The 25,516-nt window shown below is 42.3% G+C and overlaps 1 protein-coding gene across 1 annotated transcript in view; it reads right to left on the bottom strand.

The window, feature by feature from the left end:
* The window catches only part of rbks (ribokinase), a 42,266-nt gene that overhangs the window by 821 nt on the left and 15,929 nt on the right, over positions 1 to 25,516 (bottom strand). The window contains exons 7-8 of the mRNA XM_083633332.1: positions 17,195 to 17,286; positions 8,318 to 8,506 (exon numbers count right to left, since the gene is read on the bottom strand). Coding sequence (XP_083489458.1) covers positions 8,318 to 8,506; positions 17,195 to 17,286 — 281 coding nt within the window. The remainder of the gene's footprint in view (positions 1 to 8,317; positions 8,507 to 17,194; positions 17,287 to 25,516) is intronic.

Below are 25,516 nucleotides of genomic sequence, written 5' to 3'. Positions count from 1 at the left end.
TAAAAGTAAAATCCATATTAAGAGAATTTGTCATGCTCATGCAGCCCATGTCATGAACATTTACTGACCCCATGACATAATTAGACAGTCAAATCAAAGTAATGGCCATAAGCTCAATAAACATGTTGAGGCATTTCACTTTGAGCAACAGCTGCAGAATATTTCTTGCTGAATTCCTATGATCTTTTAAATGTAGTGTGATCTTTTCAAATGACTGATGCCGTTTGGAAACGAAGTTGATAAATTTAAATTTGCTGCTGCACTCCGCTGTATGATGGTCTCAAAATGACAGGCCTGAGTCATTGTTTTTTTAAATGTCCTGACTCCTGGAATAACTGTCTAACCATCCAAACCACACAAAATCACTGGTTTTACTTAATTGCTTTTCAAAGTCAGCTGGATAATACATGCCAACTTTGTTAATCATCCTGCGGCAGCTTCTGCCATAACTGCCAAGCGCTCTGGTTTTGCCTATCGGTAAGAAGATAAATCATCCCATATTCCCTCTCATCTATTGATAGTGGAGATGGAATGTGCTATCTACGCCCCGGGGGGGTGGGGGTGGGGGTTAGCTGGGACGGGATGAGAGCAGAAGAGAGGAGGGGGGAAGGGATCGCTGATGGGAAATGGCACAGTGGTATGTGGCGACACGCTCATGTTTAACCACAAATGGCCCCCCCGACACTGGTTCTCACAAGCCCGGTCCATTAGTCACCGCCTCGGCTCTCTTCTGAGCACCTCTGTAACCCCTCCCCCCCTCCTCTCTCTTCTGAGCACCTCTGTAACCCCTCCCCCCCTCCTCTCTCTTCTGAGCACCTCTGTAACCCCTCCTCTCTCTTCTGAGCACCTCTGTAACCCCTCCAACCTAAAAGTAACCCTTTTGTCATTGTTCTTTACCCATCTGGACACCAGAGAGCGAAGGTCATAGGTCACACGGCGATGGTGTGACTCTTGGAGTGGCAGAAGAGGCTGGAAAGAGTGAGATCAGAGCTGAAGCATCTCACAGAGCCCGGTGGATTTCCATGTTTAAAGCCCACAGCATGTTTATGTCTCCTGTCTGGTAGCTGGGTTGGGCTATAATACAGTGAGTGTTTGGAAACTGCTTTGGCCACGCGGCCCCATTTTGGTTTGGCTCGGACCCATCTCCCACTTCACAAGTACTGGTTGGAAGGATGATACCACCACTGGGTGGGGGGATGACGCTAGCGCTTGAAAGGCCCAGTGACCAACATGGGAAAAATCTCCCACACGGAGACCGTTTGGAAGAACTAGATTATTATGATAAAGCAACAAATGGAACACTTCTCATCACTTTTTCTTCATGTTTTGATTAACCTGCTGACATTCAACCAATCTACCACCAAATCGCGATCAAAAGGGGCATTAAAAAAACATACAATCAAAAATGTCAAACTACATAGGGTTCTGTATGGGTTTTTGAAGGCTGACACCAATATTTGTTAAACTGAAGTTGTTGATGGCCGCTAAAAGACATCCTATGCACTTTTTTGCATATAGTTTATTTAGATATTATTTTGGTTCATTGCATGCTGTATATATGTACCAGGGTTCCCATGTGGCCTTGTGAATCTGAGAAAAAAAAAGGCTCTGAAACCTTTTGGAAAATGGACTTAAATAGACATGGGTCATTGAAATAGCTTGGATTTATATATTCTGTGCAAGAGTAGAAATTGTAGTTCTGTGAAATGGCACAGGTGAGCACTGTTTACACACTCAAGCCTCTCTCTCTTTTTGGTTGGTGTTTATGGGTTTCTGTGGAGGCTGTTATTCTTATTATGAAAATTGTCAATTATCTGTGTTGTAACAGTAATTGACACTGATCAGTCTTGGAATGTGCTGTGTTGGGTCCTTGAATGTGGGGGAATTGGAATGTCCTTGAAAGGGCATTGAATTTGACATCTGGGAGCTGTGGGAACCCTGTGTGTGTGTGTGTGTGTGCGCGTGTGTGCGCGCGCGCTAACTACATCATGCACCGCTTAGACTGTAATTCATATTTAATTTAATGCCTATTCGCCTACTCGGACTGTAAATTCACTGCCTATTTAACTCAGACTGTATATTCATGTAAATTCATATTTTATGCCTACTGAACACTCCTCCACTCGTGTATATATTGTATTGGACTGCACTTGAAATGTTGTGATTGTGTTTTTGTTGTTTTTCCTATTTCTTTATCTGAATATTGACATGACGGCTACGCTGCATAATGACACTAAGACTAATTCCTCCTATGTAATTTATATATTGTGGCAATAAAAGGCCCAAAAACCCTCTATTAAATCCCATACAAATGAAAAACCTTTAGCATTAGGACCCAGCACACATATTCAACAGTGAGGAAAATTCTTAGGCCTTTAAATAATGTACTAATACGTTTAAGTAACAAAATAAGTAATTATTAGATAAATAAACAAAGCAATATTGGCCTGAAATATTGGCAACCTGGTATAGAGTATTGGTTGACATGCTTTCTTGTCGTAGGCGACTCCTTATTCCACTAAGTACTTGCAAACCTAACAACAACACAAGACTTGAGATACACTCTCCCTCAGCTCCAGGTCACTCGACTGCGTGTCTTGCCTGAGACTGGCATGTGACGCTATTGGATCCAGTGAATGAGGCTCAACGAAGCTGACAAGCGCTGTCCCCTTCAGGCGCGCTCCCGCTGCCCTCGACACAGCTTGGTGAAGGTTAGATCTGGAGGCCTGTCAGTCAAACGACAGAAGCGCTCCCCAAGGATGAGCTGTGATGCCGGTCGGCCCGGTCCGCTCCTCTTCCCGTTCTCTGCTGCTGCTCACACTTGGGTTGGAAATCAGGGTGTCAGTCTTTGCTGCATCTGTGAGAAGCGTAGCAAATTGGAATTTAGGCGCTTCTCCATAGGTTGGTGTTTTGTTTTGTTTCTGAATATTTAACAGCTCAAACCAAAATATCTCCTTAATATCTCCTAATTTCCCATGGCATGGCACAGCTTCCATTTTCCAGTTCAATAAACAACCTTCACGAGGAGCTTGCTGTGTGTCCACTCAGCCTTGTGTCCCTCCAGAACTTGTGACTGTATTTCTCACCCAGAGGCCTCCCGTGATTTGAGTACCATCCTAGTATGACAGATGGAGTTATGTACAGTTAGCTCCTTGGGCATTTGTCAATGAAAGGCACCCCGCGGAGAGCCAAGACCAGCTCACGAGCAGCGATGATGACTCACAGTGGCTTCCAACATCCGTAAGCTTCGAGTGAAGACTCGCAAACAGCCAGGGACTACTCCTCTGAAGTAACACAGGGAGGGACTACTCCTCTGAAGTAACACAGGGAGGGACTACTCCTCTGAAGTAACACAGGGAGGGACTACTCTGAAGTAACACAGGGAGGGACTACTCCTCTAAAGTAACACAGGGAGGGACTACTCCTCTGAAGTAACATAGGGAGGGCCTACTCCTCTGAAGTAACACAAGGAGGATGATGAACAGCCAGGGACTCCTCTGAAGGATGATGCCCAGATAAAAAACACGGAGCGATTAGGCCCCTCAGAGCAGAAAACATCTTTGGTCCATCCACCATGCTTTGTTTTGGTCTTCTTTTGCACTCTCCTTATGTAAGATGCTGATCCACAGACTTTGTGACAAGTGGACAGGCTGTAGCATGTGCTATCCATTAAATCTGGATGATGGGGCTCCACATGCTCTTTCCTGGTGGCATCACACGGACCTACTGTAAAGTGTGCAGAGGTGAGGAATGCAAAGCTTTGGGGGTAATCCCTTACCTTAGGTAAACCTTAGGTAATCCCTTACCTTTGGCTTCCGAGGAAGGAAGCGTTGCAAGTGGTCCTCGTACATCTCCACTCGCAAGAAGGAGACTGGGAATAATTTGAGTCTCCGGACTGTGGACCCACCGTAGAGTTGTAATGTCTGGTTTAGACAGAGTAGTGTCTACCTTTCCCCTACACAGCGGACCTCCCGGAATGGTGGGAACCAAGGCCACCCAAGTCCTGATGGGGCTACAGGCATTATGTGTGTGTGTGTGTGCGCGCGCGTGCTATAGCCTCATCCGATGGTCCACGTGTAAACAGCCAAGGCTCTGATCTGAATGAGGGAAGTCTGTAGTCAATTTAAGACAAAAGGGAAACAAATGGATAGGGGGAGGAGGGTAGACCCACAGTAGAGGAGTGTATTCGAGTGTATTCGCTTTGTTATTCATCCAGCTTCACAGCCAATGCTGACTCTCAGACCATAATAGCTTCTGCCATGTCAAATGTGAGTCACACTCAGGAGAAACTTAAATGCTTTTGTAAGCCATAATCGAGTAAATTAACGGCACTTATAATCTCATCTTTTAAAAGTGAATGTGATTGCTCATTGTTGCATCCAGTCAGGCTGCAGTGGTTCATTTGCCTTGTAACCACACGCTAGATCAATCAAAACAGAATTGAAAATATTTCAAAATACGCCTCGTGGAAATGACCGAACACCTCCGAATGACAATGTTACAAGGTGGGTTTCGATACATACAAGTGTTTTCGCAGTAGGTTTGTGCCACTCGCGGTGCCGAATAAACAGGAGCCGAACAAACCGCAGTTGACTCACTGTGTTGATACCGAGGGACCATTGCCTAAAACACAGCCTCAACTCAGTAGTGCGATGCCAGCAAGACAGCGAAGTGCAGGGCGAAGTGCATGGCGCACCATCATCATGAGAAAATGCAAACAAAGAAGTCACAACAGAAGAGGCGATCATCACTGGGTGGAAGGGTGTTACCAGAACAGGCTCAAACAGAAAAAAGGTGATCAAATGATCTTGATAACAAGTTTCCCCCCTCTCTCCAGTAAAAAAAAAAAAAAAAAGTTTACTGGAAGAGGGATTAAGATGTCCAAAAGAGTTAAACACTCCAGAATTTATGAGACCATCAAAGAACAGAAGAGGTAGGGTGAGTGTGTGTGTGTATGTGTGTGTGAGCAGCACATGTGCATCCGTGTGTGTGTGTGTGTGTCTAAGCAGGGGGGTCATACAGCAGGCCAACCGCAGCAGGCTGTGCAGCTTTCTGCTGACTGGTGCAGGCCCGAGAGGTGAGTCATGAAAGGGGGGGAGAGGAGGTGGTGAGTTCTCCCGGGGGCTATTGGGAGTGGGGGGGGGGGGGGGGGGGTCGCACACAGTTCAAGAAAGTTAGCACTTTGTTCTTGAAATGCCGAAGTGACCTTTCGTTTCATTGGGACAAAACTGTCACAATGAGTCTGCTGCAAGGTTATTATTGTTAACGAAAACTAACGAGATAACGAAAACTAGGTGTGAAGAATCATTTTCATTAACTGAAATAAAAACTGAAATAAAAAAACAAAGCTTTAACCAAAAAAGATAACTGCAACTGTATTGTGTGTTTACAAAATGAACTAAACTAAAATTATAGAGAAAATGTCTTTAGTTTTTGTCTTTCTCAATTTATTTTATTATTTTATACAATATAATATATAGATGTAGTAAGCCTATTTTGGGTGGATATGAAATATATATATATATTTTTTTTGCTGTGACAGTTTTGTCCACGCCCCTCGCCTGGCATGGTGGTGAATTTATTCAGGAGTAAGCGGCAGAGTCCCATTTAGGATTCATTTGAAATGTGACGGTATATCAGTCAAGTACAAGATATTGTATTGCTATTAATCAACTGCAATGATTTGCCATAGAGCTACAGCACCTGCATTTTGTCCTGGGCATTCCAAATTTGTTGGTTAATTTTGAGTTGGTTCATCCAAATGAATCAAAGCTCTAAAACACGTGTCAAAATTTTATGTGGCCCGCGAGAGCTAGCAAAGAATACAATTTGCGCAATACAATTCTTCGCAATATGGCTTAAAATAGCTATTGTTAAATGGAATAATAGTTGTAGGCTTGTCTGTTTGCCATTGTTTTCCCTATAATTCTGCTTTCAGAGCTAGTTATTAAGTATTAAGCTACAGTATTACTAAAAACAATAATAACCGAATCAGAGGCTATTATGTGAAATATTATAACACGTAGGCTAGATACATTTATAAAATGGCTCTCTCAAATCAAGCAATCTGATTAACTCATAGCTGTTGTATATTTAGCGTATGGCCTACCACACTAATATACCAGTTATGAGAAAACAGAGAAAACAAATGTAGCTAGCTTCGCAAACAGGAGCTCCGCACCACAATACCCAGAGTGACTTGCGGTAGTGTTTACTGCTAGTGACATAATCAGTATATGACCGCTAGTTAGCCGTTTGCTACCTGCCTACTGAAATGGAAACATTAGCATTAACTAAAGTTACCACAAGCATTAGCCAAAGTTAGCTAGCTAACTGTCGTTACATTAAAAAAGAAGCAACGTGAGACAAACTGAACTATTTATTTAGCGTAGCAACATGTCAACTCTGTAGCTCTAGTGATAATATGATACAAGTGGACAGTTACTAGTAGTTGTGTAAAATATGTATATATTGTTTTGAAGTATGTATATATACTGTATTATATATTTATAGTATGTAGATGTGTGTGTGTGTGTGTGTTTTATATGTTATGTTACTGTCATTGACTACTGCTGCTGTAACGCAAGAATTTCCCTCCGGGAAAAGTGCTCTATCTATCTATCTTTTCCCCCTGGTAAGTACATTGAGAGCAACGTATACCGGAGTCAAATTCCTTGTATGTATACATACTTGGCCAATAAAGCGGATTCTGATTCTGTACTACTACTGTTGCTGTTGTGTCCAGTTGAATGTTTCTGGTTAATGACACAAACACACTGACTGAGACGTCTTTTGTAGATGGTTGTTCAGCTGTCCTAAGTGAATACATTCTTTCAAATGTAAGATGATTCAAAAAGGTCAGAAAAAGTATTGTGTAAACTCAACAAAGAGTTTACACAATACTTTTTCTGACCTTTTTGAATCTCGCCACTGACAATCATACCGGTATATATAAAAAAATAAAATAAACCTGAAACTAATAAGAATTAAACTAAAACTAAGCTTGGAAAAAATAAAATAAATAAATAGATAAACCTACTTTAAAAACGAATTAAAACTAAACTGAAATTGAAAGCAAAAAGTCAAAACGAAATAAAAATAAAAACGAATGAAAAATGAAAAATCATAATAATAACCTTGGACTGCTGTCACTTGATTTACCGCAATACTTTTTAGGATTTTCTAACCATCCCTCCCCGCCCCATAACTTTCACGAGGTGTGATGTGGTGTTTGATAGCGAGTTTACTGCTCAAGCTTGCATTACATCATCAACCACTACTGGGAATCACACCACAACAAAGGCAAATAAACCCATTTATCAAACCCATTTAGCACAAAGAGGTAATTGACTCTTCTGCGTGTGATGACGTATTCTGTTGGTAGAACGCAGAACACTCCCAGACAGGAAATGCAAACGTCTCACCCGGGCCTCCCGTGATGACGCCGAGCCCGGTGTGAAATGAGTCAAGTGGTGATGGCCTCCTTTAAAGATTACAATCAGGAAGAGACCCCCCCCCACAAAACGGCAGCGATCTGAAAGCTTTCCAGTCGATGAGCTACACAGACCGATTAGCTCGGCCGAGGCTGAGAGTAGCTATGAGATATGTGTCATACAGCTTTGTTATGGAATAGCAGTGTGGCATCTGATCTTGCCTGTGCAAACATTTCCTCTACTGACAATTTGACAAGAAATTCTTAGTGGTATCCATATTCAAGAGAGATATTTATAGATGGATGTTTCTTATTTTCAATAAAGAAAGGCACGTTATCTTTTTTTTTACTAATACGGGGAGTGTTCACTCCAGTCTATGTACTGAGTTGATTCATTCTCTACTACTGAAATGTTTGAAAATTATCACATGAATGGTTAAAAAGTATGAATTAAATGAATACATGGAGTTGTGGAATGGAGTCTATTAACAGAAATACAGTCACCAGGATTGCTAAATAAATAGTTTAGGGCTGCAACTAAAGATTACTTTTATTCTCGATTACCGTAATTGATCAGTTGGTTCTCTATAAAATCTCCGAAAATGGTGAAAATTGTCGATCAATTTTTCCCAAAGCCCAAGACGACATCCCTCAAATGTCTTGTTTTGTCCACGACACAAAATATTCAGTTTACTGTTATAGAGGAGTAAAGACACCAGAAAATATTCACATTTAAGGTGCTGGAATCAGAAAATTTGATTTATTTTTTCTTTCAAAATTACTCAAACTGATTAATCGATTATCAAAATAGGTGGCAATTAATTTAATATTTGACAACTAATCGATTAATCGTTGCAGCTCTAAAATAGTATATTTTTTCCTTACGGTCGTATCCATTGCTGTGACCGCAGCGGTCGGGACATGTTGCGAGGAAGACTCCTGTGCCTTGAGCACCAAGCAGCCTTGGGGTCCCAGAGTGAGGATGACCGCTCCGCAGCCTCGCCTCAGCAGCTCCCCCCCAGCCCGTCTGGCGTCCTCCACGCTCACCACCGAGGAGCCGGTCAGCAGCTCTGCCTGCACCGAGACAAACCACCATATAAATACTGTACACACTGCTTGGCCTTTTCTACAGCAATTCTACTATCTTTTATTTTTCAATCAGGCAGACAAGTTAGTCAGAGGTTGGGGGATTCAAATTTAAGATACGACAAAACCAAAACTGGTCTGGGATACTGAATTCAAAGTTCCACCCGGCCACACTGAGATGCTAAAGTTAGGAATGGCATCAGGGAATTTGTCCAAGGTTAAAACCCAATACCAAAGACTGTGTGTTAACATGCAAGATATCAAAGCAGTGGCTTTGAATTTCCGCCTTTTTCCGAGCACAGAGGATTGTTTAATCCTTTATTGGAAAAATGGAATACATAATTTACAGTTGAAATTGGTTGGAAAAAGGTTATATACACTTACGTTGAACTCATTGCAACTCACTCATGTTAACAAACTATAGATAGGACCATGGGCATCGTTAGGCCTGGGCATTTCGATCTCAAATGTTTTTATTTATTTTGTATTCTTTTTTTTTTTTTTACAAAAATAAGAATAGCCCCGGCCCCCCTCTATTCGTCTCTCATTGATGCTTTAAAGCCCTAAAAAATAATATATGGTAATCAGAAATGCAACATACTTCCTCTCTGTGTGCAAGTTACATAAAGAAGGAGGAGGCATCACTCTCATCACAGCGTTCGAAAGGGGGTAGCCTTTGGGGACATTTCTATTTAAGTGAATTGGGTGGGCATGGAAAGTCCCTCTATAAACCATCATGTGTGTTGTTTCACGTTTGATTGAAAAATGCTTCCACAGATTGCAAATTGTGAACACTGTGACCGTAGTGATGTATTTTCCTTCCTTATAGTTCTTTGCATGCAGACTGAAGCCACAAAAAACTCAGAGCAGCGTCAAGGGAGCCAGAATAACATTGAAATTTCTGGTTAAAACCTTCACAATGATGGCAATTAATAAACTAATAGCAGTTCAGTTCAGTTCAGTTTTTTTTATAGTGCAACATCACCCCAAGGGGCCTCTGTACACTTCACAACAAAAAAGCAATTCAAAATATATGTATAGACACACAAACATACACACACATGCACAATACACAACCTTATGCAGAGACATATCCACATAGACAACAGTGGGCAACATGAATATTCACAAAGTAAGATCAACAGAAAATGAAAAAACATTAATAGATGATAGAACACATACAACTACAAGTCAATTTTAACCCGTAGTGAGTCGACGGTCCTGTTTTTTATTTACCTAGCAGGCACTTAATGCAGATTATGTGTTTTTAGCAAATCGTTATCCTGTTTGTTGAATGCCAATGCGATTCACTTGTGCCATAAGGCCAGGGGCGTTGGAAGTACCTTTAGGTAGGGGGTGCTGCCACCGATTCAACATTGGGGGGTACGGCTGACGGCGCCCGCAGGGCGCCAAAAAATTTGGCCACTTTGTCGCCAGATTAGAGGAATATTAATATTAAGATTAGACTGTTGTGTCATTATTCAGTCACCTTTTCTCACTCACCTCCATGTCACCACTTGCTCCCACTGCTGTGTTGGAATCCTCATTCTCTCTCCCACCCTTTTTGGACTTTTAGCCATATTTAGAGGAATATTAAATTTTAAATTAACATTAGGATTATACTGTTGTGATGTCATTATTCAGTGTCTTCTCCTCTTCTCTGCAGCATTACTCAATTTACCCTCAGGACTCAGGGACAGTGATAGCCTACCTGCTATTCCTCCGATATATCCAGGGCCGGATTAATAGTACCATGGGCCCCCGGTGCTATTCATTTTCTAAGCTATTCATTTAGCCTTTTAAGGTAGTCATAAAGATTATATCTTCCAGACTGAAATGTTATAACAGAAGTGGAGTATTGGCCAGAATTACATGAACATTTGGACACTTATTCAGCGGGTATTTTGCATGTTGCGTTCAGGTGCACTGTAAAAAAAAAAAATTTTTTTTTTTTTTTTTTTTTTTACATCTCTTGCCACCAGGGGGTGCTGCAGCGCCCACCGCACCGTGCTTCCAACGCCTTTGCATAAGGCTGTAATGGGCTAGTTGAATGCTCCTATTGTCTATCATTGTCTACAGTCTTCCATGGTTGTGTCGTCACCTGAATTGCATTTTTCCACTTTACACGGTGACGGTAAGGGCGGAGTTATCAAAGAATTCCACTCTGGAACTTTTTGCGTTTTCAGGCTGTGTAGAAGGAAGGCACTAACGCAAAAAAAGTTTGCCGTTTTATGCAGGGAACGTTGTGCCGTGTAAACAGGCCCTAAGGCACACTTGTGATTATAGTTATGTAACTAAATCATTATGCAAATAAATCATCAAGAATAATTCCAGGGGACACAACAGTTTAAATCTAGCTAGCCTGCACTCACCGTGATATAATAATACTAATATTGTATACAAAGTAAATCAGTGCCACTTTTAATTATTTAGAAGAAGAAAAATCTACCCATTATTTGAGTATATTTTATGATTTCCCCCTACACATTAGTGTGCCATTCAAAGATGAATAGTTTGAGTGTCTGTCTGTCTGTCTGTCTGTCTGTCTGTCTGTCTGTGTGTGCATGCACAATAATCAATTCATAATAATATCTTATTTGTATAGTGAATCACATTTAATAAATAAAATGTATCTCAAAACATGCATGCATATGGATGATAAAAGAGATAAATGAAAGTTATAAAAGACATGGTAATGATTAAATTAGGCACATGGCATAACAGGTGTGAAATAAATCTAATGTAGAATAATAGGACAATAACAAAAAATACAGTAACGTAGAGTGATTAGTAAAATATGTAAAAAGAAAAGATAAAAATATGTTAACTAAGACCACAATGGAAACAAGTCATGGACTTTATTGTGTTTTAATTCTTTGATAAATACTAAATTAATTCTGGATTAATACTGGTGTATGGGTTTTTATCTGTACATTGTGTATTTTAATAACTGTCAAATAAATTCATTCATTCAGGTAAATCATAGTCTTGGCCAGGTCTCTCTTGAAAAAGAGATTTTTAATCTCAATGTGAATTTCCTGGTTAAATAAAGGTTAAATAAAAAAACACAAATTTTGCAAATGAGACAGTAAGAGTTGAGACAGTAAGAGTTACAGTAAGACACTAAGAGTAGAGTTGAGACAGTAAGAGTTACAGTAAGACACTAAGAGTAGAGTTGAGACAGTAAGAGTTACAGTAAGACACTAAGAGTAGAGTTGAGACAGTAAGAGTTACAGTAAGACAGTAAGAGTAGAGTTGAGACAGTAATAGTTACAGTAAGACAGTAAGAGTAGAGTTGAGACAGTAAGAGTTACAGTAAGACACTAAGAGTAGAGTTGAGACAGTAAGAGTTACAGTAAGACACTAAGAGTAGAGTTGAGACAGTAAGAGTTACAGTAAGACAGTAAGAGTAGAGTTGAGACAGTAAGAGTTACAGTAAGACAGTAAGAGTAGAGTTGAGACAGTAAGAGTTACAGTAAGACACTAAGAGTAGAGTTGAGACAGTAAGAGTTACAGTAAGACACTAAGAGTAGAGCTGAGACAGTAAGAGTTACAGTAAGACACTAAGAGAAGAGTTGAGACAGTAAGAGTTACAGTAAGACAGTAAGAGTAGAGTTGAGTCTCTACAGACAGAATATTTCACTTATAATTCACTATATCACCATTCACGTGGGTCAGAAGCTTACATACGCGAAGTTGACTGTGCCTTTAAACAGCTTGGAAAATTCCAGAAAATTATGTCATGGCTTTAGAAGCTTCTGATAGGCTAATTGACATAATTTGAGTCAATTGATAGGCTAATGTATAATTGACATAATTGGAAAACAATCAATCAGTAAATCAATAAATCAATCACTACCTACTCCAGTTGTGCTGGCAACCTCCCTGTGTGTTACTGTATGTAGTATGTAATTCAAAGTATATAGAGTGGAGCACACCCAAAAAGTTTGAAGAGGTGCAGACTAATGAAAATTCAAAGTAACATAAAGAAAAGAAGTCGCACACTCAAAATCTCCTCTGCTGTGTTTTAATGGTTACACCAACATGTTTCGGCGAAAGTGCCTTCGTCACCCTGACGAAGGCACATGTAGACAAAGAAACTTCACCTGTGTTTTTGGGTGAACTGTTCAGAATTGCTGACTACACCACTTTATCACGGTCTGCCTGCAAAAATGAGTAAACTTCAAAAGGTTCAGCACTAGAGATAGGCGGTGGCCTGCAAGATAACTAACACCCTTGATAAGGATGAAAAAGGGCTGTGCACAGTAAATAACATGAGGTATGAGCTATCTACAGTATGTGCTTGAGGAAATTACGGTGAAAACAGATTACACTGTGGAAAAGTATTGTGAAACTTCTTCAGAAAAAAGTTGAAGGCCTTTCCAAGGAAAACACACCATTGACTCTACTTATCCAAATGGGTTATATCTGAAGCAGCTATGTACAGCCTGATATTTTGTACATTGACACTGCCTCTACATGAATTATATTTTAGGGTGGACTTCCCTTTTAATTTCCCTCCCCACATCACCTTGCTCTAACCATTTCCGTAGCACTTTACATTACAGCTTGGTAACAACATGGTAATAGGGGGTAATATGTGATAATAAGTGAGTAATAATTAGGTAATACCAGATAATTACCAACATAATATCCAGGTAATAGTTTGGTATTAAGAATGGGTAATTAATCCAAGATTCGTGCCTTTGAAGTGCTTCCAAGTGAACATGCTTTTTTCCATGTTTTGCTGAGCCCTCCTCGCTCCAAGCACCTCATCTCTAGATTTGTATGTCTGTTTGACAACTGCACCATGGCCTCTACTGAGAAGATTAGGCAGGAGGAACTTGGTACTGATTTATCTGATATTATATGGGAGTCTGTCGGTTGTACAACTCTGCTCAGTTAATTGCAGACACCAGCTGATCCAATTTAAAGTCGCTCACCGTCTCCACTACTCCAAGCAGAAATTACACAAGATCTTCCCTTCTGTTTCACCACTGTGTGAAAGGTGTCAGGTGTCAGAGGGCACACTATCTTATTCCTTCTGGTTCTGCCCTTCATTAACGGGATTCTGGACCAAAATATTTGACTGGTACTCTAAGGCCTACAAAATAACCCTTCAGCCGGAGACAGAATTCGCCATCTTCGGCTGCTCTGAACTTCCCTACAGCTGTGCAACAGTCTCTGACACAAGGGACAACTGTTGCCAATAAACTAATCCTGAAGGAATGGAAGTCCCCCCCTTCACCCTCTTTTCAATTGTGGCTGGCGGACATGACCTCTGTTATACGGATGGAGAGACTTAGGTTCCTGAGGACCGACTCACTTAAGAAATTCTCAGCCATTTGGGACCAGTCTCTAGCCTACCTTGTTGAGGTTGGGGGCGACGGGTGATTCGCCAGACTGGTTCCTCATGGACCCCCTGTGTGGGATCTCAGGCACAATACCTCTTACAAGCATATAAGCACCTTACGTGACTGGTAGCACGACTTAATACTGAATGTTGATATGTTTTTTGTTTGTTTTTGTTTTATTTTGTTTTCCTGTGTCTGAGCCTGTTTGTCTTGTTCGTATGTTGTTAAAAAAAATTTTAATAAGATATTTGAAAAAATAAAAGAATGGGTAATTAAACTGAAATTTAACAGGGCCAGGAACAAATGGTAATAATGATGAAATTTAATTTCATGGTAATATCAGATTAAACCAAACATCTAGAGACGTAGTGAGTACATGGAAACACTTTCCAGCTAGCTCCCGATAGCGGCCCGCCAGTGTTAATACCAAGCTATTACCTGATTACTTTGGTAATTACATGGTATTACCTAATTATGACTTTATTATCCCACTATTACCCCCTATTACCATGTTGTTACTGAGCTGTAATGTAAAGTGCTACCACAATTTCAATTAGGGATGCACAATGATATCAGCACCTCATCGGTATCGGCTGATAAAGGCTTGAAAATGAAATATCGGCATCAGCCCAAATCAATTAACCTAAGTTGAAGTAGTTTTCTTATTTTGCCCATTGCATGTGTACATTTTAAAAAGCATTATTATTAAGTATAAGTATTTAGTATGTCTGCATCTGCCAGTGGGCCATCACGATAAGAGGAGGCATACTGTAATAATGTGCTAATTCCACTACAGGAGAGACTTGATGTTCTCTGAAATTATGTAGGGATTTTCTTTGCCGATATAGTGGTATTGACATTTGCAATCGGCCGAAAGAGTTTTATATATATATATATATATATATATATATATATATATATATATAGTATGTATATATATATGTATGCATATATACAGTGTGTGTATATATATGTATATGTTACTATACACAGTATGTATATATATATGTATATATATATATATATATATATATATACATATGTATAAATGTGTGTATATATATACAGTATGTATATATACATATATATATACAGTATATATATATATACACTGTGTGTGTGTGTGTGTGTGTGTGTGTGTGTGTGTGTGTATAGGAACAAAGAAATTACTTTGTGAGTAGATGACAGAAGTGTGTGTGTCCCCGTTGGCATGTGAAGTCCTCAGGTGGACATCAGAGATCATTCCCTACACTATAAAGCACTTTAGTTTAGTACAGCATGTGGGCAGAGGATCAAATACTGCTTACACTTTGTCAACCTTAACCCCGGGTCCCACCCCTCAGGTTCACACACACACACACACACACACACACACACACACACACACACACACACACACACACACACACACACACACACACACACACACACACGAGGTATCAATCTACCTCCCCATGCATACTTCACCACTGTGTGTGTGTGTGTGTGTGTGTGTGTGTGTGTGTGTGTGTCTGTGATAGAGAGTTACTGTCTATGCTATTTTTAGAATCAATTAACCTGTTAATTTTTAGGAAACAAATACTAAAATTCTCTGGTTCCGCTTCTTAAATGTGAATATTTTGTTGCTTCTTTAGTCCTCTAGGACAGTAAACTGATTATATTTGGGTTTGTGGACAGTTGGTAAGGACAAAAGAAGAAATTTGAGGATGTCATCTTCGGCTTTGGGGAAAAAGTGATTGACATTTTTCACCATATTGTGACTAATTGATTAGTTGAGAAAATAATCGACAGATGAATCGATAATGAAGTAATGGTTAGTTGCAGCCATAGGAGGAAGTCATGAATTACTCTTGGTTAATTGAGTAGCTTTACACATTAGTATTTGTTTTTCTTTTTATCATTTTCTGAAGTCAGTTATTTAACTTTTTTCATTTGAGTTTTTTTTTTACTTTAGTATTTTACTTTGCTTCATTTTTATTTGCATAATATAACAAATTGGCCAGTTTCTCATACATTGCTTATGGAAAGCCTACAAATGATATACTGTATTCTGTGATGGATGGGAATGAAAATGCAGGAAAGTAAAATACTTAAGTCAGCACAAACTTACAGTATTTGCAAAACTCTCAATGATGCTTACAAGATGTGAAACATTACATATGGTCCTCCTGTTTGCATTGCAAGGGAAATATGTAACGATGTTTTTTTATGTAATTCAGTCACTTTTACTCTTCTTTACGTTTTAAACAAGATACTTGGTAGTTTTACACCCTTTACTTCAACTTAAGTAAAATGTCTTTCCAGCCCTGCACACTGCACGTGACTGTACCTCCAGTGACCTGTCAGGTACTGCCGACCTGCCTGTGACTGTACCTCCACAACCTGACACTCAATCCTAAAGGAAAACTGTCCCTTTCATGTCCCCCCCCCCCATCCCCACACACACACACACACCTGGCTGCAGCCTCTCTCTTCCACATCAAAAAGAGGCTCCCGGGCAAACTCACCTCCACTTTAACCCCCGAGGAGGAGTCACATCTGCCCTGTTGTTGTTTTTACTACGTTTCCCATCTATCCCTGCCCCCTGTCACTCATCTGTCATCGCCTGACAGGCGAGACACGAGGTGCCATGACACACGTTTTGACCGTAAAAGGGGTGGAGAGAGGGAATGTTGTTTTTGTTCCCTCTCTTCATACCAGAGGGTTTACCTGTATGACTGGAGGCTATACAGCATGGCTTTTGATGTGCCAGGGGGGCCGCGACCCCAGAGATACAGTTGGCTTACCGTGAAAGGTGTGTGTGTGTGTGTGTGTGTGTGTGTGTATGTACAATATTGCACGCATGTGTGTGTGTGTTCATAATGTCATAATGTTCCAAACCTTTGATCTTTTTCTCTTGAGGGCAAGGTTATTATCGTTAATGAAAACTAAGGAAATAATGAAAACTAGGTGTGAAAAACACATACATACAAACAAAAACAAGGCTTTACAAAAAAAAGATAACTAACTGAAACTGTATTGTTTCCAAAACGAACTAAAATAAACTAAAATTAGAAAATGTTTTTGTCTCTGTCAATTTATTTCATACATAAGCCTACAGTAGGATTTCTGGGTGGATTCTGGTTAATGACACAAACACACTAACTGACACACATCTTGTATAGTGGTCTTTCTTGGATGGTTGTTCATCTGTTCTCTGCGAATTCTTTTTTTAATGATACATCATAACCTCCTTGGCGGAGGTAATAACCTTGGACTGGTTTCACTCTCCTCTATGTTTACTTGTAAGAGTGAGTGAGTGAGTGTGCGTGTGATTCATCACCTCAGACTCGTTACAGCAGAACACATCGGATAATCGGTAGAAATCTGGATCCAAGTGTGGGATGGCTGGGGCTGGGTTGAACACCGTCTTCACTGTGACATTGAGGGATTGGGAAAAACACACAATGACCTGAATGCATTGAGACCACAAGATAATCAAAAGGAAGTGATCATCTATCCAGAAACACTTATCAGAAAATTGAACAGTAGCATTGGAAACCAGGCAACAAACCATTATAATGCATTGTAATGCATTACAATGCCAGGCATCATAATGGAGCATTATTCAATTCAGGATAGCATCCAAATCATTAAGTATGGCAAAAAAAGGTAAATCGCTCTCCATAATGCACCGAGATATTTATCAAGGTGCTTTTAGAATAATATAATAGTGACCATGTCCCTGAATGACATATTTTACTATTGTGCCGTGTCTATTTTTCCATTTGCGAAGCTTTGCTGTCAAGGTCTGGCATTACCTTAATTACACTTTCAGGGGGAACAAAGGCTAGCGGGCTAGCGTAGGAGATTGCTCTCACAGGCAAAGCTCAAGTGGATAAGCGTCTATAAAAAGACATCCTTTAAAAGCTCAAATTAGCATTCACCGGCAAAAATAACAGCGGAGCGAAGGCACGGGGAGGCGGAGGCGGCCTTATACATGCTGTACGTTTTGTGGTGTACTGTACCTTTATTTGACAGTATTTGACATGAGGTATAACCCTCTGTGTTAAGTGCATTACTGTGTGGGTGAGCTGTGACCCTTTCTGTGTGTGTGTGTGTGTGTGTGTGTGTGTGTGTGTGTGAGAGTGTGAGAGAGTTTGTCAGGAGTAATAATCCTCTGTATGTGTTGCACATCACTGTCTTATGCATATTCATGAGATGTAAGCATTAATGCATCTAATCCTGTGATTTCTGTGTATGTGTGAGGATAGCCCAGCTCGACGAAGCCATTCATTCTCATATCTCTGTGTATAAAATAAAGCCTTGAGTTAGTGTGTTCGTATATGTTTTAGCATCGGTAACATCAAAGTCAGTTGTGCAAATGTGTGTGCCTGGTTGCAGTGTGTGTGTGTGTGTGCCTGGTTGCAGTATATGTGTGTGTGTGTGTGTGTGTGTGTGTGTGTGTGTCTGTGTTTGTGTGTGTGTGTGTGTGTGTGTGTGTGTTTGTGTACTATGTACGTGTGTTTGCGTGGGCACATGAGAGAGCAGCTGCGTGGGCTTGTGCAGGGCTTTGGCCACCTGGCGCTTTGAGGTGGATGCTGGGCTTGCGAGCAGTGGTGGGTAGAGACTGAAAATGTATACTCAAGTAAAAGTACAATTACTACCATAAGAAAAAATGACTCAAGTAAAAGTGAAAATTACCATTTGAGAAACTTACTCGGGTAAAAGTAAAGAAAATAAAAATCCTGGTTACTCAAAGTACTTTTCTAAAGTTACTTTACATTAGTACATTAGTACAAAATAATGATGTTTTAATGAAGTAGAGCTGATAGGCTAATCAAACAAATAAGGATATGAACAATCTCCCACTCTCCATCTCTTCCTCTCTACCTCACGGTCTCTTTCTCCATGTCCCTATCTGTCACATCACATGTCCCATTTCCCTATCTGTCACATGTCACATGTAGTGTAGCAAAAAGTCGATTACTGCCTGAAAAAGATGCTCGAGTAAAGAGTAGAAGTACAGTTTAAAAAAGGAACATAAAACACGATTTCAGACGGCAGCCCGTCTTTATTGTCACACGAACACACTACAACACATGCATGCGGCCACTACACACACTCATGCTGACAGTGGCCGGTGAAATATGTCCTCTGCATTTGACCCATCCAGGCTTGTCCTTTCCTCCAGGGGGCAGACCAGGAGCAGTGGTCGCTATTTCTTTCCAGCGCCCGGGGACCTTCATTGGACCATCATTGGGCCAACTTCAGATGTTGTCGTCACTGGTCGGATGACGATCTTCTGCATGTTTTTAGTGGGGGGTTATGTACGGAGGAACCCCCTGGGGGGTACGGGGAGAACATGCAAACTCCACACAGAAAGGCCCTTTCGACGAGATAGCCCACCTGGGCAGTAGGCACTGAAGATATGGGGGGGTCACAACTCCAGTGCCCACAGCGTTCCAGGTGGGAATTGAACCCTGGACCTTCGAGCTGTGAGGCGACAGCGCTTACCACTGCACCACCGTACCCCTATGAACCCCTATGAACATGAAAAGGACCTTAAAAAAATAGGTAGTTTTTTACTCACTAAGCTCGATGCCCATCGTCTCCGTCTGGTCTTGAGCTTCCTGCACATTCTTTGCTCTAGAATATATTCCAAAGAGTTAGGGGTCAGGCCAATAATGGATCCTGCCTTCCTGATCAGTTTATTGATCCTGTTTCTGTCTTCGGATCTTAGGCCACTCCCCCAACAGACAACAGCATAAAATAACACACTTGCTCAAATACTTTGGAAAAAAACATGAAGGAGTGACCCGCTAACATTAAAAGACTGGAGCTTCCTGAGAAAAAACAGCCTGGACTGGGCCTTTTTAAAGATGGCACTAGAGTTCTCTCTCCAGTCCAGCTTATTGTCCACAAGGACACCAGGGTACTTGTATGAGGAGACCACCTCGATGGCCTCCCCTCCTCAGTGCTCCTCAGTTTTACTCACTCCCTCACCTCCCCTCCACAGCATCTTGAATGCAACAGTAGCCATGTTTACATCCACACTAAACATGTGATTGTGATGCAAATAAGGCAATAATGCAAGTAAGGAGTCGGACTCATGTATGTAAACACTCTACTCTGATTATATGCAGGTATGCCATTTGTTGGAGTAAGCATAATCGCAGTAGCTAAGTAATGCCAGTAACAAATGGAGTACTCCAATTTGACTGGCATTAAAGGTCCATTCCGTAAGTTCTAACTATTACTGACACTGGTGCACGTTAGGGGAACTGCAGGCAGCATGTGCGCAAGCTGGCGCTTGTCCATCGTACTCGCACGTGCCCACCAGCTGCCTGGCTAAAAACAATGACAGCAGAGGTGTTGGTTGCTTTCTAACATTAGCTAGCTGATAAAAATCACTTGAAAACGGCAACCTGGCCAGATCAGCCTTGAGACGGCTGGGAAGGATTCTGGACGGATTAGCGGACATCATTGTGGCATGTTTCGTTGAGTTTTGGCTTGCGTTGGCTGCGGGGAAGTTTCCTGGCTTCAGGAAATAACCTGTTCCCCTGTACAGACTGTACTTGGGAGCAGGCTATTTCCTGGCTGATGTGAGCTAGACAGGGCCAAACGGAACAGTCAAACAATGTTCCAGAAGCATAACAGTAGCAACGTTAGGCATATTTATGACTGTTACATTATCCACACAAGACAGTAACGTTATTAGTGGAGCTTCTGGGTGTTAATCGATTATCTATATTAGTTAGCAAGCAAGCTAACCTTATAGGCAGCCTCAGCAGCTAACTGTTAGCTGACCAAACAGAACAGATCTGTTACTGCAGTCAGTCAAACAATGTCCCATGACCATAAGCACAACGGTAGTAACGTTAGACATATTTGCGACTGTTGCATGATCCACACCTTCCGGTAACGTTATTAGTGGAACTTCTGGGCGTAAATCCACAGCACATGCACGTGCTAGCAAGTAGCTAAGCTAACCTTATCTATAGCCAAGCCAAAACCACAATATCACAGCAGCTGAAAATACAACAAGCTAATGCAAGGTCCCTCCATGAACCGAAAACACAGCCCCGAATCTAGTCACCCCCCCCCACACGTCGGTCACATTGCTGCTGTTTGGCGGGCTTCACTACATAAATCTTTTTTCTTTTTCTGAGTGCACTTTTTACTGGACTCTGTGTTGTTGTTTGTTTGCTGATAGCTAGCGAACGTAACGTTACATTAACCTAGCCTTCTTCTTCGTTGGTGTATTTCCGGCCAGAGCCAATACAAGAGGCAGGCTTATGAACATGCACAACGTCACATCCGGTAAATTTGACGGGAAATTGCAACCCGACAGGAGCTGAATGCTGGATCCGTATCTTTTGAATGGCTGAATGCAGAGAGACGTGGCTGGGCTAATTTTTTAAGTTACGTAACGACGCATTCACTCATTGGTAATAGAAAACAGTTTGTGAACGTTTATTCCCCCCCTGAACTTACGGATTGGACCTTTAACAGAACCCAGTCAGTATGCAGTATGCACCTTAAGGGTTCTTTAAGTGTGAGTCTAGTAGTAGTAGTCGAAAGCACAACACATGCTATAACCACGTCACACTGGATGATCAGAGGGGATGTCATGTTACCGACTTCATCACACTGTTTGTCCTATTTGGACTGTTGACAATAGTGGCATTATTGTGCGCATGTAAAAGCTGCCAGTGACAGAGCTGCCGGCTCTCCCTATATCTCCTGTGTTCCCTATCTGCCATCTGTGGCGAGACCGTGAGTGTTTGGATCAATCACGTCGGACCCGGCGCTGAATGCATAGGCAGGGGCACAGCGCAGACACAGAGCCGCACCATGCAATATGCAGCAAGAGGACCGGCCGAGGATGGAGGCTTATCAATATGCAGCACGAGCAGCTGGTGCCAAGCCCCGGATACACACTGATCATCCACACTGATGATACACACTGATCATCCACACTGATGATACACAGTGATGCATGAAGGAATTTGTCTTTCCGATGCATGTTTCCGATGTAATGAGCCGCTGCTGGCGTCAGAGTGGAAGGTGTGTCCTGTCAGGTCCATCATAATAAATATCAGGTCCATAATAATAAATATGGACCGAGCCACCATGACATCACCCAATGGTTTGTGAAGTCCCGTTCTGAATCGTCGAGTTTGGCATTTTGACCGTTGCCATCTTGGTGTTATGTCTGGTCTGAGTCTGTGTGTCATGACTCATGAGTCTGTAGGCTCTTTCACACCGGCCTTGAAAGCCGAAAAATGCACGGAAAATAGGATTCGCGCCTCCGATGTGAAAGTCGTGAACGCGCGTTGGTGGATAATTGTTTTACGCCTTTTGTCCCGCCACGGTAGGTAGTAACAGCGCCGGGTTACCTGGCAACCCGCCTCCATTTGAAAGCGTCGTAGCAGCAAGCCGGAAAAGGTGCGAATGGTCAGCTCATTCATAAAAAAATTACAGGGGAAATCACCTCATGTAGCAAGAAAGTAAAAAAAGTAGCCCATACAATCATGACTGCAGGGACGCCAGGAGGAATGCTCCGTGCGGTTAGGCTTTATGCTCAAACGATGTTGACATTAGTAGGTAAAATTAACGGATATAATAATAAGCTTCAGAGGGCTATAGCTGTCTGTGGCGAGTTGGTCTGAGGAGCAGATGCATGCGTTTTGATATTAAGGCGAGTCCGCCCACCATGCGAGTGGTGCTCGCCTTTCAATCCGGGAGCAGGGGATTTCACCTGAAAGTACACTGCAGCACGGGAATGTGGCCGTGCTGCTTGGCTCTGTGTGAAAGCAATTTCTGTGGCGAGGCTGCGGGCTTTGCGGGACTCCTAAACTGCTTTTTTGCCGCGATCTGTGTGTGAAAGAGCCTTGTGTGTCATGACTCATGAGTCTGTGGGCCCTATCTTCGCAAAAGCGTTAATTTAGCGTTTGCGCTCGTTTAATGCCGTGCGCAATGCAAATTGGGGGCGTGCACAAGCGCATGCCTGTTATAATTGTACTGGACATTGGCGTGCCACATGCCAAACCAGGCGTTTCGGTGCAAAAAATGTGGGGATAGATGGCATTATCCTATCGTCAGCAGCGCGCAATTACTTTGCGCTAAGAGCTTTTAAAAGCACCTCTTACGCGCTAAATACCCCGCTGCGCTTGAGCGCACCATAATCTCCGTGCTGCGTCATTACGCACAGCCTTGCGATGCCAGGACCTCCAATCCTGCTGCTACAATTGGGTATTAGCAGATAATTGAGAGAGGCAATCTACTATAACTCACTGAGAAACTTTTATCACATCGCAAAGAGGGAAATTAATTGAGAAAACTTGTTGGACAATGGACATTAGCCTATAGGCTATTCACCTTCACCTATCCCATAACCCGGAGGGTCGTTGGCACCACAGACGATCTGTCAATAAGCTCTCTCCATGTCTATCTGTCCTCGGCACGAGTGAGTCCACTCTATTACGCATGGAGAGAATTACAGCATATTGCATGCCTCTCGCAAACACAGCGATTGTGAGACGGGAATCTGATTGGTTTGAATGATGTAATGCCAAGGGAATTGCCTGGCCACACCTGTCAATAATTCTGGTGCTTAAGACCGTCCAAATCCCGTTTGCGCTGGCATTTTGGGGGCGCAGATGATTTGGCACGGCTCTAATTTGTGCCTGTGGCAGGTGCCTGTGGCAGGTGCCTGTGACGTTTCTGCATCCCCGCCGAGAATTGCATCCCCACCATATTTCGGGCTGTTTTAACTTAGAAAACAGGGAGGTCACGTCTACCCAGACAATTATATCACTTTTAAACAGTTACATTTCTGTATAAATCATTGCAATATGCTCGCGTGAGGTGGGGATGCGTTTAGCTGCTGCCAGGCGGGGGTGCAAAACTCCTACACACCTGCGCAAGGTGGTCTGCTATCGTTAAGGCACACAAACAGGTGCACAAGCGCAAATAGGGGATATCGCCTGTACCAAGATAGGGCCCTGTGTGTGTGTGTCATGACTCATGAGTCTGTGTGTCATGACTCTGGGCTTTTGGTTCAAGGTTCAAAGTCTAATCACACATGGTGTAAGATCAGCCAAAGAGACACGGTCAAATGTTAGAAATACTCTACAGTTGTTCATTGCTCTGGTCTGGTCATCTGGAGGAGAGGTGGAGGGAAAACGAGGGCAGAGGGAAACAGAGTGAGAGAGACCACTCACACGCATAGACACTCGCACGCACGCACGCACGCACACACACACACACACACACAAAAGACATGAGTCAATAGTGAGTATTCAAAAGGGCTTTAAGAGGCTCTAATTGCATCTGGTGAGAAATATAAAAGCTTCTTCTCGCTCAGACAAGGAAAAGGGGGAGGAAGACAGAAAGAAGGGGCAACTATACAACTCAGACAGTTTCCTAAAAATCAACCTGAATCAATTTAATTCCATTAACATTCTGCCTATTAAATGTGATGAAACACAAATGGATATGCCATGATATTGACATGCGAGGGAGAATCAAAACTCTCTGGATTTGTTTTCTGGACAAATGTATCGTCGAGAGCTGGCACCCACGGCACGTGTGGCTGGAGGGTGACATTTGCGTAATCCAGACGGCGCTGCACCCCCACGTCATTAAACCCTCGCCGCCAAACCCATTAACACCCAGTCTCTCTAGGGAGCGCCATTTTACGCAACGCTCCGGCGCCGCAATATCGAGGTGGTATCTTTGGCGGCGCCTTCGCCTCTCTCTCTCGCTCCTGACGCCACACGCCGTGTCCTAATCCCGCCGGACGGCCGACGTGACGAGGAGGATGGCGGAGAGAGGATGGCACAGCGCGAGGCCATCTGGGTATCCCATCTGCAGTGGCTGCGACTATTTCGTTCCTGGCATCCCGCGGCAAAGCGATTACCGGCGACAGGCCCTGACGACAGGGCCGAGAGGCTCCCCAGACGTCTCCGATGACGTTGAGGGCTTCTAATAATAGGATGTTATTAAAGATGATTAGTTCAGTAACCTGGTTATCACCAAAAGCTGGAGGGAGGGAGGGAGGGAGTCTAAAATAGCGCTTTGTTTACGTGCGACTACAAGGCCCTTGTGGGTTTGGGCTTTTAGCAATGTGTGGAAAGAGGGAAATAGATGGCTGTTAATGTGGATTTTGATCGGTAGGGACAAATCAAAATAGACTTTCATATTCATATTTTCATATTTCCTCATTCCTTAGAATAGACAGTATATATACATGTGTGTGTGTAAAGTAAAGGTAAAGTCCCACACCTGAGTGTGTGAAATTTGTTCTCCGAATTTGACCCATCCCTTGGGGGAGCGGTGAGCGGGCATCCCCTGGGGGAGCGGTGAGCAGCAGTGCCGCGCTCGGGAATCATATGGTGATCTAACCCCCCAATTCCAACCCTTTGATGCTGAGTGCCAAGCAGGGAGGCAAACGGGTCCCATTTTTATAGTCTTTGGTATGACTCGGCCAGGGATCGAACTCACGACCTCCCAGTCTCAGGGCGGACACTCAAACCACAAGGCCACTGAGCTGGTGTGTGTGTGTGTGTGTGGATGTATGTATATATATATATATATATATATATATATATAATTATATATATATATATATAATTATATATGAGCAGTATAATAAACT

Source organism: Poromitra crassiceps (assembly GCF_964638095.1).
Source record: "Poromitra crassiceps genome assembly, chromosome: 3".
NCBI classification, from domain to species: domain Eukaryota; kingdom Metazoa; phylum Chordata; class Actinopteri; order Beryciformes; family Melamphaidae; genus Poromitra; species Poromitra crassiceps.
The sequence above is the reverse complement of the archived record's forward strand: the minus strand, read 5'-3'. Positions and strand labels throughout refer to the sequence as shown.